The sequence below is a fragment of the Lipotes vexillifer genome, unplaced genomic scaffold (assembly GCF_000442215.2).
Source record: "Lipotes vexillifer unplaced genomic scaffold, Lipotes_vexillifer_v1.1 scaffold926, whole genome shotgun sequence".
NCBI classification, from domain to species: Eukaryota; Metazoa; Chordata; class Mammalia; order Artiodactyla; family Lipotidae; genus Lipotes; species Lipotes vexillifer.
The window spans coordinates 542,401-557,912 of record NW_006798085.1 but is presented as its reverse complement, the minus strand read 5'-3'; the positions used below and the strand labels follow the sequence as shown (position 1 = coordinate 557,912).

Genomic DNA, 15,512 nt, shown 5'->3' with positions numbered 1-15,512 from the left:
TGCAGTACGCGGGCCTCTCACTGTTGTGGCCTCTCCCGTTGCGGAGCACAGGCTCCGGACGCGCAGGCTCAGCGGCCATGGCTCACGGGCCCAGCCGCTCCACCGCATGTGGGATCTTCCCGGAACAGGGCATGAACACATGTCCCCTGCATCGGCAGGCAGACTCTCAACCACTGCGCCACCAGGGAAGCCCAGCAAATAAGTTTTTTAAAAATTAATTCTATTTATTTATTTTTCATTTGGCCACTCAGCGTGGCATGTGGGATCTCAGTTCCTGACCACGGATCGACCCCATACTCACTGCACTGGAAGTGCAGAGTCTTAACCACTGGACCACCAGGGAAGTCCCTAATCAGCAAAGAAGTTTTAAACATTATTTTTACTATATCCATGGGTATTACCCTTTCATTTTGATTATTCTCTCCCAAATTTAATTTGCCATAATTAGAAAATAGGTCTTCTAGCAAAAGGGAAAAAGTAAGGCTCCCCAAGTGTTTACCAGCCAGTAGCTCCAAGGAACACAGGAGTGAATTAGAAAGAACTACTAGAAATCAAGGAAAAATCATCCTTGATAAAGAATATGATTAAGGTGGGACTTCCTGGTGGTGCAGTGGTTAAGAATCCGCCTGCCAATGCAGGGGACACGGGTTTAAGCCCTGGTCCGGGAAGATCCTACGTGTCGCAGAGCAACTAAGCCCGTGTGCCACAACTACTGAGCCCACGTGCCACAACTACTGAAGCTCACATGCCTAGAGCCCGTGCTCCACAACAAAAGAAGCCAGTGCTCCACAACAAAAGAAGCCAGTGCAATGAGAAGCCTACACACCACAAGGAAGAGTAGTCCCTGCTCACTGCAACCAGAGAAAGCCCACATGCAGCAATGAAGACCCAACGTAGCCAAAAATAAATAAAATAAATTTTTAATAATAAATTTAAAATAAATAAATAAATTCTATCATGATAAAAAAAAGAATATGACTAAGATATGGGGATGAGGACATTTTTCTCCCAGGGGAAAAATAATCTCCAAAGTCTTTGCAGTACATCAGTGTAATTCCAAAGCCTTTTGAGTTGGACTCATTTCTATTGTTTGGTTTACAGTACTTCTTGTAGAATACCAATTAGTTAGAGCGCAATTTCTGTAAACCTTTTCTAAAAAGCCAAGTTCAGCAAAATATATGTACAAATTGTTAGACAGGACTTTAAAAGACTAAACACTACATTTAAATTCTACCAGGGCAACTGAGAGGCCACTAAAAAATCCCCTAGAGTGCAGAAGAAAGTTCTATATCAAGAGTCTCTTCCCACCTACTTATTCTTGCCTCTGCCAGGAGCAGACAGAGGAGCTCAGTATAGCAAGAATTACAAAAGGGGAGAAAAAGAAAAACTGTACTTTATTAAACAAGAAAACCTCTTAAACATATTTCCAAAGCTCTTTTCAAAGATCTGAAATTTTATATTCTATGGAGTCCTAACTGAATTTGTCATTTGAATACACTGAGGCAGGTACCTTGACACCAACAGTAAAGTAAGATTAAGGATTCCCAATTTCATTCAGAATTATAGCAGTCTTTCTTAATCTGTGGCATCTCTAATAAGGGGACATAATCAAAAAAGTGTGTCAGAGGGACTTCCCTGGTGGCGCAATGGTTAAGAGTCTGCCTGCCAATGCAGGGGACACGGGTTTGATCCCCAGTCCAGGAAGATCCCACATGCCATGGAGTAACTAAGCCCGTGAGCTACAACTACTGAGCCTGTGCTCTAGAGCCCATAAGCCACAACTACTGAGCCTGCGTGCCACAACTACTGAAACCCGCATGCCTAGAGCCCATGCTCCGCAACAAGAGAAGCCACCACAATGTGAATCCTGCGCACCGCAATGAAGAGTAGCCCCCGCTGGCTGCAACTAGAGAAAGCCTGCATGCAGCAATGAAGACCCAAAGCAGCCAAAAATAAATAAATTTTGAAAAAATCCCCCCCCCCAAAAATGTGGCAGAAATCAAGGAAAGCAGCAGCTGTTTATGAAGTTTTCTTAGCAAAAGAAAAGGCAAGAGGGAGACAAAGACTGACCAAGGTCCTAAACTGAGATCTGTCAACAAGAACTGAGGGAAAGAAAAGAGCTTTATAAGCAATACCCACTACCACCCTTTATGTTCTAGGCTTCTACTCCAACAAAATTCTAATATACTACAGCAATTTTGGAATCTTATCATTTGTGAAAAAATGAGGGGTTTTCCTTTTAGACTGAATGGGTATTTCCAAATTGTATGTAACCACTAGCTTAAGATATCCACTGTTCTTAAAAGAGTTAAGCCTGTAGAAAGTACACTCACCTTCCATGCCCTCCTTCTAGTACAAAAGCTACAGAGAAAGGTGCTTAATTAGCAGCTATTCATTTCTGCTTGTATCACCAACTGCTCCAAACAGTTTTCTCAACACACAGATAATTAAAGCACAAAGAAGAACTGCCCCAAAGAACGGCAGTATATGATAAAAAGATGTGGGTGTCTGTCTTTATAATATTTTTACCTGGGAAGTCAACAAGTAATCTGTGTTTAATTTCACTGTGATAAATTTTAGAATATACTAGTGAAGCAGCCACATTAGTGCCCATTTGCGGTAAATAGCAAACACATCACCTACCAATAGCAGCAGCTACTGCCATATATTGAGCAGTTTCTATTTCCCAAGCATGTTACTAAACACTCTACAATATATGCATCATCGTATTTAATCTCTAGAATAATTCTAAAAAGTAGGTATCACAACGTTGATAATTATTTTTGCCTCTTTTTAAATACATTAAAATATAACCCTTTTCAAGGCATTTGACAATACTTCACTAAGTTATTTTTATATCCCCAAAAGATGTGGAAAAATAATCTGGCAGAAAGATTAAAATAATATATAATAACTAGGGCTAGAATTCAAGTCCTTCCTGTTTTTCCCAATCTCATTCTAGTGACAAGAATACAAAAAGAGTCAAAAATATAGTGGTGCTCTATAAATTTGTTATTATCTAAATATGACTGTGGGTCAAATAATGTTCCTAATAATACAGACACTAAACAGAGTAAAAATCTGATATAGTCAGCTTATGATATAAATATCAGTCATGCTCTATCACTGTCATATTTTCCTTCTGTACGGTTTTCTAAAAAAGATGATGACAGATAAGAGGTCAACAATCCATGGCATATACGATAATAACCTACATTTATGCCACTTCAAGCCTCAGCCTACTCTTATAAGCAGTTGCTAGAGAGCATTCATGTTTATGTTCATTCTGGCATAAACTACAGGCTCACCTCCATAGTCTTAAGCTTCCAGAAGCCATCCATGGCACCACAGCATCCATTTTTCTTTTTTTGTCCTTCCCATTCCTGTCTCCTTGGCATACTAATCTTTTGATAGGTTGATGCCATAACCTTTGTGATTGCTGCTCCCCCAAATACTGCCAAATCCTGGAACAGAACTCACTCAATTCACTTTATAAAAAGGTTGTTCATTTAAAGGAAACTTGTTGTAAACCTATGCTAAACTAGCTAGCTCCTCTGGTATATTTTTAATAATTCAACTGATAAATGTGATTTATAATAAACATTTCAGGTATATTCCACTCGTATGAAGCATTCTAAATTGAGGCAAGTATATCTCTTATAACTGCATAAGCCTGCTCTGTCTGGCATAGTTTGTTACAGAGTTTGATCAATCTTTGAGCTCTAAAAAGTCTTTTACATAAACAAGTTATTTGCATAAGTATTTTATTAGAGATATATATGCCTATGAGTACTATAATCCTAATGACCATACTTCTATTTATTTCATTAATGGTAAATGTAATTTTCACAATAGTTAGACTAATCAAGAGAGTATCTCCAAATAACTAGAACTAACCCCATACTCAAAGAAGGGAAACATTTAGGAATTGATTTGCTATATTTTACTCCATAATCGCCTGATATTCAAAAGACTTGGGACTTCCCTGGTGGCGCAGTGGTTAAGAATCCACCTGCCAATGCAGGGGACACAGGTTCGAGCCCTGGTCCAGGAAGATCCCACATGCCGCAGAGAAACTAAGCCCATGCGCCACAACTACTGAGCCTGCACTCTAGAGCCCGTGAGCCACAACTTACTGAAGCCCGCACACCTAGAGCCCGTGCTCTGCAACAAGAGAAGCTACTGCAATGAGAGGCCTGCACACTGCAAAGAAGAGTAGCCCCCACTCGCCGCAACTAGAGAAAGTCCATGTGCAGCAACGAAGACCCAACATAGCCAAAAATTAATCAATTAAAAAGGAAAAGAAAATTTGAAGCACTTTATGTGACATCTCCAGAAAAATAAATTTTTTACAGAAATTCACTAGCAATTACTGAGTATCTACTATTATGTCAGGACCTGTACTGGGCATAGGTATTCAGTGAAACACAGGATTCTTGCATATAGTTGCTATATTTTTGCACTATTCCCTGGTATTTCCAGATTCAACACAACAGGACAAATCTTAGTGTAGTTCTAAGGATATAGTAAGTGCTTAATATATACTTACTTGACTGATATTAAAATACCAAGATTCTCTTAAGACTAATAATTTTAGGTGATCCTACTATTTACCCACCTGCCCTTATACTCTGGGGTTAGCAGACAGCAATACATACCAAAGCAAAAAATAAGGATTTCCATATTCTTGATGAAGATACACAGGAGCAACGGAAGAAGAACATGCTTTTATGTTATTAACAATAGAATACATTTTTCTATCAACTGGCAACATATAAGAATAATAAACAATACATGTTAAAGGAGTAACTAAATTTAGCATGTTGACTTTTGAAATCAGAAAATGTTTAAACTGCCAAAGTACCCTATAGTAAGTATTAACTGAACTCTATCATAATAATCGTTAATTTATATTCATTATTTTTTTATATTACCTGAGCCAGAAAGAACTTTCTTCATATTTATTCTGCTTGTAGGTTTCTACTCCAAAGCTGTAACAGAGAATATGAAGATATCCGGTCTACAATATTAAAAAAAAAAAAAAAAAACAAGATACGTCAGATTCATGATTCTCTTAACGTTAAAAAAATCTATAGCATTTCAGAGTCTTTAAGACATACTTAGTGTTCTGTACATCAAAATAACCCACTCATCCTTATCAAAACCTCTCAATTTATATAAAGAGGAGCTAAAAAATATTCAAGGTGTGGCATTAGTTACCTATGGAAAGGTAATACATTACTAAAAGGTCCTTTGTAACAGGAAATGGGAAAACTAATCATTGCCCAGCAAAAGAACAGGCTAAAATAAAATGCCTCTGTAGGTTGCCAGATTCAGTAAAAGGCATTAGAAAAGAGTATATTCAAAGAAAACAAAATCACCACTGAGGGGGGCAAAAAAAATGAATGAATACCTTTCAAAATTAAGACAACTATAAAAAACGTGAAATGTGTCCAAAGCACTATCTAGTCATAAGACTTATTTAGAAAGTTAATTTAATGGATCTCTTGATAACAACAAAAATTTTCTTTACATATATTACCACTGAGATGAAGGTAGGAACAAGTATGTGAATGACACCATAGGAAAATACTCTTACAGATTAATCAGCATCTCAGTTGCTGTGTCAATGTCATATCGTACAGAATTTTCATTCATCAAAATACTGGGAAATGGCATAAAAGAAAAAAAACTTAATTCTAATAATTTACCCAAATATCCCCTCACTATTTATAGAAACCATCTATCCAGAATCTGATTATATCCATATAAAGGAATCCTTTATAAATTTAACCTGAGTAAGACTACAGAAGCAGATCCTCAATTAAGAATCCAAGATCTGAGGGAAGATATTCATAAGTAATGTGTAAAGAGCTGTCTTGCTTCAAAAAAGTCTCCCTTTGAATTACAGTACAGTACATTCAGAAAGTAGAAGTTCAATATGCATGCCTGAGCACATCAGACCTACTGCATATTTGAATCTAAAATAAAGAACAGTCTTGGTAATGTGGGTCTGGCAAGAATCCAGAAGTATTTAAATGCATTCTCGACATTTCAGCAGAAAAATTTCAGCAGAAAAAGCTTAACTCATTACATGCCCCAGATCCCATAGGTTCACACAGGGCTATACCAGTTATGTAGCTATACTGGAATAATGCAGCTTATACCCACTTGCTGTAGAGAGGCTTGCAACTAACTTACACAGAGAAAAATGGAAAGTAAAACTTTTGATGAACATTTAAATGTACTCAGTCTTTATTCAATTCCCTCAGTGCTTTTTTTTTTTCTTCCCTCACAATCCCTTCAAGTGTACTTACATTAAATACTACTTCCTAGGGGAGAAAAGAATACAAAACAATAAACTTATAAGACCAAAGCTACAAAATACTAAGATATCTTTCAAGAGACCTGCAGCGTATTTTCAATGTAATGACCGAAAAAAATCTTTTAACTACCAGTACTGCTCCATTCACTCATTCATTTATACATTCAATGATAAATATTTACTAAGCATGTCTTATCTATTAGGTACTATTTTAGGCCTCAGAGACATATCAGTGAACAAAGCAAACAAAAATCTCTGTCCTCATGAAACATTTCTAATGGGGTATTTAGTACTAAGATCTACACAAATACCTCTTTAAAAAATACGTTCCTGGCCTTCCATGGAGTGGTAACACCTCATTTTGCAAGTAATACACAGTGGCAAAAAAACACAAAGAAGGTAGATCTGTAAGTCTGTTGTATATTGGTCATATAGAAACGGACTTATGGGACCAGAACTCATGGAATCTCTAGAAACTCCAGCCACTGCTACATCTACTGGCCCAGAAATAAAAGATCCAACCGAATACCTAATTTACAATGCCACGATGAGACTATATAGATGATTTTTAAAACTCAGATACTGCAGCTGAAAATGAGTTTGATCACTAACTTCTGAGTTCAGTATGAGGCTTCTTAAAAAAATAGTTATTTATTTATTTGGCTGTGCTGGGTCTTAGCTGCAGCACGCGGGATCTTCGTTGAAGTGTGCAGGACCTTTAGTTACGGCATGTGGGATCCTTTAGTTGCGGCATGTGGGCTCTTAGTTGTGGCATGAGGGATCTATTGATAGTTCCCTGACCAGGGATTGAACCCGTGCCCGCTGCATTGGGAGCACAGAATCTTAACCACTGGACCACCGGGGAAGTCCCCTTTTTATTTTTAATTAACTAGATAATTTCATTTTCTGTGAATTACTTTATAAATTAGGTTCGTAAAATTCAGAAAAAGCAAACCTATTATTTTTTTAGTTCCAAGTTACTTTTCTTTGTGATTTTGCTGTCTTTTAAACATTCATAGATCATGTATTTTTACATTTTGTTCAACTATAATTGTGTAACAATAATGGAATGATAATTGCCTGCCTTTTAAGACGTTTACCTTCCAATCCTCCCTTACTCAGCTTTCTCTAATCCTCAGATGTCTCAGTAATAATAAACAATAGGTAATTAGTTATTTCTCCTGGTGCTCTAAGATACAATTTTCCAAACACTTTCTCTGCCTCTAAACAATACAGCATTACCTTCTGCCATCATGTCAACACCTTAAGTAATTCCTAATCTAGTTTTGGGATACAGGAAGGATGTCTCAGAAATAAGAGAGTTGGCTTATTTAATTCATTAATTCTTTTTAAGTGAATAACACTACAGTTAGCTCCTCTCCAACCTTTATCCGATCATTTCCTCTCATTATAAGATTTCTTGCCCTGGATTTTCAGGTCTTGTCTAAACCTTAAGCCCATCAAAAGCACACTAAATAATTTCACTGACCTTTAGAATGAAAATCATGAGTTTTCTAACAGTATAGTTTTATCAATCACCTTCTAAACAAAATACAAACTCTTAACTCTGAACTTCAAGGTCCTTTACTGGTAGCCCCATCCTAACGAAGGCATAGTTAATAATTACTTTTCTGTTACATATCCTTGATCCTCTAATTCAGTCCTTTCCCCTCGCTTTACATTTGCTTTTCCCTTTATCAGCTCTAACTCTGTGCAAGATACCGAAAGTTTTCTTTCCCTAAACCCCAGCTGTGAGTCTCCTTCCATATCTTTCAATATGCAATTCCTTTCCCTAAACACCAGCTGTGAGTCTCCTTCCATATCTTTCAATATGCAATTCAATGTCCATTTACTCTACAAAGCATATTAAAGAAAGGTGTCCGTCCTCTAGTAATTTATAATGTGAAATAGATAGCAACAGAGCTAGAGACAAAAGAAAGAGATGGTAAAAACATGCAAATGCAAACAATCCAAGAAACTTTACAGATGAAATTATTAGAATTAATAAAAGAGTTCAGAGAAGTTGCTGGATATTAAATAAACATTTAAAAGCAACTGCTTTTAAATGCAACCAATGACAAACAAATAAAAATGTAAACTCTAAGATATCACTTATGACAGCAAGTTGACTGAAATATCTTTATACAGAAAATTACAAAACTATGTTGAAATACATTAAAGAAGACTATATAAATTAGGACATATCACATTCATTGATAAGAAGACTCAACATTATAAAGACAGTGATGCTCTCCAAATTAATTATAAATCAAATGCCATTTCAATCAAAATTTCAATAGTTTTTCACCAAACTTGACAAGGTGACTCTATAAGGAATATAGAAGAGTTTTTAAAAGGCCCAGAACAGCTAAAACAACATTGAAGAAGAATAAAGTAAAAGGACTTACGCTATCAAGACTATACTGAGTTAAATAATGCCTTCCTCCCAAAATTCATGTCCATCTAGAACCAGTGAACTTTACCTTATTTGGAAATAGGGTCTTTGCAGTATAATCAAGGTGAGGTAATACTGCATTAGGGTGCATCCTAAATCCATCATGACTGTCCTTATAAAAACAGAACTCAAAAATAATATAAATAAAATGTAATTCTAAAAATGTTCATCTAACCCACAGGAAGGTGGGGAAAAGTAGACAGGAAACAAAAAGCAGAGAAAACAAACAAAAAAGCCAGCATCACATTCCTGTTAAAGATGTCAGACTGAGCACACACAACTACCTCTGCTCTATCCTAACACCCCAGTAAAATGATAGTAAAAGAAAAAAAGTTTTTAATTGTCATAAAAAGCATGTAACAAAATGTACCATCTTAACCATTTTTAAGTGTAGAATTTAGTAGTGTTAACTATATTCACATTGTTGTGCAACAGATCTCCAGAACTTTTTCATCTTGTAAAACTGAAACTCTTTACCCATTGAACAATAACCCTTCATTTGCCCCTCCCTAAACCACTGGCAATCACCATTCTACTTTGTTTCTGTGAATTTGACTACTTTAAATACCTCGTATAGCTTACCATTCCCCCTCCCCATATCCTCAAGTCCATTCTCTAGTAGGTCTGTGTCTTTATTCCTGTCTTACCCCTAAGCTGTGACAAAGCGAGAGAGAGGCATGGACATATACACGCTACCAAACGAAAGGTAGATAGCTAGTGGGAAGCAGCTGCATAGCACAGGGAGATCAGCTCGGTGCTTTGTGACGACCTGGAGGGGTGGGATAGGGAGGGTGGGAGGGAGGGAGATGCAAGAGGGAAGAGATATGGGAACATATGTATATGTATAACTGATTCACTTTGTTATAAACTAACACACCACTGTAAAGCAATTATACTCCAATAAAGATGTAAAAAAAAAATACCTCGTATAAGGGAAATCATAAAATATTTGGCTTTTTGTGACTGACTTATTTCATTTAGTATAGCACTCTCAAGGCTCACCCATGTTGTAGCAGTTGACAGGATTTCTTTCCTTTTAAGACTGAATAATATTTCAATGTATGTGTATACTACCTTTCCTCTTTAATCCATTCATTTGTCAATGGACATCTGTGTTGCTTCCACCTCTTAACTACCGTGAATAATGCTGTAATGAACATGGGTGTGCAAATATTTCTTCAAGAACCTGCTTTCATTTCTTTTGGACATATACCCAGAATGGGATTGCTGTATTATACACTAATTCTATTTTTTAATTTTCTGAGGAACTGTCATACTGTTTTCCATAACATCTACATCATTTTACATTCTCAGCAAGTGTATGAGGGTTCCAATTTCTCCACATCCTCATCAACACCTGTTATTTTGTTGTTTTGGCCACCCTAATGAGTGTGAAGCAATATCTCATTGTGGGGACTTCCCTGGTGGTCTACTGGGTAAGATTCCACACTCCCAATGCAGGGGGCCCAAGTTCAATCCCTGGTTGGGGAACTAGATCACGCATGCATGCCACAACTAAGACCCGGCGCTACCAAAAGAAAGAAAATAGATAAAGGCTGACTGCAACTTAGAGTAAAGGAGACAAAGAATACAGTCTTAAAAAATAGTTTAGAAAAGTCACTAAACAAACAAATAAGTACAAACCACAGCACGAACAACAAACCGTGAGTAGTGGGAAAAATCTAACTTCCAAAGTTACTACATTATAATATTGAAAATGTCCACTTTTTAACAACAAAAAAATAAGACATACAAAGAAGCAAAAAAGTATGGCCCTTTCACAAGAAGAAAAGAAGGAAGGGAGGGAGAGAGGGAGGGAGGGAGGGAGGGAGGGAGGGAGAGAGGAAGGAAGGAAGGAAAACTGTCCCTAAGAAAGCACAGATACTGGACATAAAAGACAAAGGCTTCCTTTTTTTTTTTTAATCCGTGCTGCGTGGCTTGCAGGATCTTAGTTCCCCAACTGGGGATGGAACCCAGGTCCCAGCAGGGAAAGCACCAAGTCAGTCTTAACCACTGGATCACCAGGGAATTCCAAAGATAAAGACTTTAAATCAACTGTCTTAAATATGCTCAATGAGCTAAAGCAATTCATGGAAAAAGAACTAAAGGAAACAAGGATAAAAATGTCTCACCAAATAGAGGATATCAATAAAGAGATAGAAATTACATATATAAAAAAAGAAATTCTGGAGCTGGAAAGTACAATAATTGAAATTAAGAATTCACTACAGGGTTTCAAAAAAAGATTAGATCAGAAAGAAGAATCAACAAACTTGAAAGTAAGATCAATAGAAATTATTCACTTTGAGGAGTAGAAAGAAAAAAGAATGAAGAACAATGAACAGAGCCTGAGACCCATGAGACAACAACAATGTATGTAAAATCAGAGTCTCTGAAGGAGAGAAGACAGAGAAAAAAGCAGAAAGAATACTGAAAGAAATATTGACCCAAAACTTCCACATTTGATAAAAAGATACAAATCTGCAAGTCCAAGAAGCTAAACAAATTTTAAATAAAATAAACACAAAGATATCCAGGACTTCCCTGGTGGCTCAGTGGTTAAGAATCCATCTGCCAGGGCTTCCCTGATGGCACAGTGGTTGAGAGTCCACCTGCCAATGCAAGGGACGCAGGTTCGTGCCCCGGTCCGGGAGAATCCCACATGCCGCGGAGCAGCTGGGCCTGTGAGCCATGGCCGCTGAACCTGCATATCAGGAGCCTGTGCCCTGCAATGGGAGAGGCCACAGCAGTGAGAGGCCCACATACCTCAAAAAAAGAAAGAAAAAAAGAAAGAATCCACCTGCCAATGCAGGGGACTCGGGTTCAAGCCCTGGTCCAGGAAGATCCCACATGCCGCAGAGCAACTAAGCCCATGCGCCACAACTACTGAGCCTGTGCTCTACAGCCTGCAAGCCACAACTACTGAGCCCACATGCCACAACTACTGAAGACTTTGCGCCTAGAGCCTCTGTTCTACAACAAGAGAAGCCACCACAATGAGAAGCCCACACACCACAATGAAGAGTAGCCCCTGCTCGCCGCAACTAGAGAAAGCCCGCACGCAGCAACGAAGACCCAACACAGCCAAAAATAAATAAATAAATTTATTAAAAACAAACAAAAAAAGATATCCACACTGAGACACATTATAATCAAACCATCAGAAGACAAAGAATCTTGAAGGCAACAAGCAAGATGCACTTAGTCATGTACAAGGGATCCTCAAACTTCAGCTGATTTCCCATACAAGCCAGAACGCAGTGAAATGACATATTTAAAGTGATGAAAAAACAACTTTAAACCAAAATTTCTCTATGTGGCAAAACTATCCTTTCAGAAATGAAGGAGAAATTAAGACATTCTCATATACACAAAAGGTTTGTCTCTAGTAGACCTATTCTACAATGCTAAATAGAATTTTTCAGGCTGAAATAAAAGCATGCTAGGTAGTAATGCAAAGAAATACAAATAAGGGTAAAGGTAACTAGGTAAATATAAAAGTCAGAATTATTGTATTTTTGGTTCATAACTCCTCTTTTTTTTTTTCTATACGATTTAAAGGAAAAATACACTTAAAAATAAGTATAGGGCTTCCCTGGTGGCTCAGCGGTTGAGAGTCTGCCTGCCGATGCAGGGGACACGGGTTCGTGCCCCAGTCCGGGAAGATCCCACATGCCACGGAGCAGCTGGGCCCATGAGCCATGGCCGCTGAGCCTGTGCGTCCGGAGCCTGTGCTCCACAACGGGAGAGGCCACAACAGTGAGAGGCCCACATACCGCAAAAAAAAAAAAAAAAAAAGTATAAGTCTATGCTAATGGGCACATAATATATAAATATGTAATTTGTAAATGGAGATGTATAGCAGCAGACTTTTTGTATAATATTGAAGCTAATAGGTATTGATTCAAACTGGATTCTTACAAGTTTATTACGTTAATTATATTTTTCAGAATAACCAGTAAGAAAGTAACTGAAACATATGGTGAAAAAGGTATGAGAAGGAAATCAAAATGGAATACTAGATAAAAGCAATTAAACAAAAAAAAAGGTAGTAGTGGAGGGAATGAGGAACAAAAAGATATACGACACATATATAGGTATATAGAAAACAAACAGGAAAATGGCAGAAGACCTTTCTTATCAGTAATTACATGTAATTTAACTCTCCAATTAAAGGGCAGAGATTGGCAGATTGGCTAAGTTTTTTTAAACACACCATGATCAAACTATATGCTGGTTACAAAATCTCAGTTTACATCCAAAGACAAAAATAGACTGAAATTGAAAACATGAAAAAAAGATATTCTAATCAAATAGGAAGCAAAAGAGAGCTGAGTGCCTATACTAATATCAGACAAAATAGACTTTAAGTCAAAAACTGTTACAAAAGACAAAGAACATTACATATTGATAAAAGGGTAAATTTATCAAGAAAATATAACAATTATAAACATATATATACCTAACAACAGACCCCTAAAATATATGCCGCTAAAACTGACACAAGTGAAAGGACAAACAGTTCTACAATTACAGTTGGAGGTATCAACACCTCACTTTCAATCATGTACAAAGCCAGACAAAAGATCAAAAAGGAAATAGAAGACTTGGAACAATACTATAAACCACCTAGACTTAATAAACATATACAGAACACTCAACCCCAAACGAGCACAATACTCATTCTCCTCAGGTACACATGGAACATTCTCCAGGATAGACCATATGTTATGCCACAAGTCTCAATAAATTTTACAACACTGAAATCATACAAAGCATCTTTTCCTACCACAGTGGAATAAAACTTGAAAACTGGAAAATTCAAAAATATGTGGAAATTAAACAACAAACTCTTATACAACCAATGGGTCAAAGAAGAAATCACAAACGAAATTAGAAAATATGTAGAGATGAATGCAAATAAAAACACAACAAACTAAAACGTATGGGATTCAGCAAAGGCAATGCTCAGAAGGAAATTTATAGCTATATACACCTACATTAAAAAAAAGATCTTACAAAACTATAATTCAAAAAAGATACATAAACCCCTATGTTCACAGCACTATTCACAATAGCCAAGAGATGGAAGCAACCTAAATGTCCATCAAAAGATGAATGGATAAAGAAGATGTGGTATATATATATAAAGGAATATTAATTCCATTTGCAAAAACATGGATGGACCTAGAGATTATCATACTAAGTGAAGTCAGAAAGAGAAAGACAAACACCATATGATATCACTTATATGCAGAAGCGAAAATACAACACAAGTGAACTTATCTATGAAACAGAAACAGACTTGTGGTTGTCAAGGGGGAGGGGGTTGGGGGAGGGATGGATTAGGAATTTGGAATTAGGAGATGCAAACTAGTATATATAGAATGGATAAACAACAGTCCTACTGTATAGCACAGGGAACTATATTCAGTATCCTGTGATAAACCATAATGGAAAAGAATATGAAAAAGAATTATGTATAACTGAGTCACTTTGCTGTACAGCAGAAATTAACACAACATTGTAAATCAACTATACTTCAATAAAATAAATTTTAAAAATGAAGATCTCAAATCAACATGTAGGAAAAGAAGAGCAAACTAAACCAACAGCCAGCAGAAGGAAGAAAATAATAAAAAATGGAGATAAAACAGAGAAAAGAAAATCAATAGAATTAATCAAACCAAAAGTCTGTTATTTGAAAGATCAATAAAATTGACAAACCTTTAGCTAGACTAACAAAGAAGTTTCTAAAAAGAATTACTAAAATCATAAATGAAAGTGGGAATATTTCTATGGACCTTACAGAAATAAAAAGGATTTTAAGAAATTACCATAAACATAGTATGCCAAGAAGTAAGATAACCTAGATGGACAACTCCTAGAAACACATAAACTACCAAAACTGATTCAAGAAGAAACAGAAAATCTGAATAGATTTATGACAAGAGATTGAATCAGGAATCAAAAAACTCCTCTGAAAAAAGTCCAGGACCAAATGGATTCCCTGGTGAATTTTATTAATCAATTAAAGAAGATTTAACACCAATCTTTCTAAAACTCTTCCAAAAAAATACAATATGAGGGAACCCTTCCTAACTCATGCCATGAAGCCAACATTGCCCTGATCCCAAAGCCAGATAAAGATATCACAAAATAAGGAAACTACAATGTCCTTTATGAATACAGATGCAAAATCTTCAACAAAATACAGTAAGTCCCCCACATACGAACGAGTTCCATTCCGACAGCGTATTCATAAGTCTAATTTGTTCATAAGCCCAACAAAGTTAGCCAAGTTAACACAATCGGATATATAGTACTCTACTGTAATAGGTTTATAATACTTTTTTACACAAATAATGCATAAAAAACACACACAAAGAAATTTTTAATCTTACAGTACAGTACCTTGAAAAGTATAGTAGTACAACAGCTGGCACACAGGGGCTGGCACTGAGTGAACAGGAGAGGAGGCGGGAGATGGTAGAGCTGAAGGATCACCAGCAATAGGTGACGGAGGGCAAGCTGCAATTTCACTCATGCCTGATGTTGGTGGCACAGGTTCTGGCTCCTTGCTGGATTCAATTCTATCTACTCTCTTGAAAAAACGGTCCAGTGATGTCTGCGTAGCAGCTCTTTTTTTCTCGTCATAGGTGACACCATACCACTGGATTGCATTCTGAACGGCTGCTGCAACCTTCGAGTACTGTTCTACGTTTGGTCCTA

General features: G+C 36.9%; 1 protein-coding gene across 1 annotated transcript in view; it reads right to left on the bottom strand.

Annotated features, from left to right (window-relative positions):
- The window catches only part of TEX11 (testis expressed 11), a 358,382-nt gene that overhangs the window by 224,463 nt on the left and 118,407 nt on the right, over positions 1-15,512 (bottom strand). Inside the window, exon 9 of the mRNA XM_007470148.1 lies at positions 4,935-5,020. Coding sequence (XP_007470210.1) covers positions 4,935-5,020 — 86 coding nt within the window. The remainder of the gene's footprint in view (positions 1-4,934; positions 5,021-15,512) is intronic.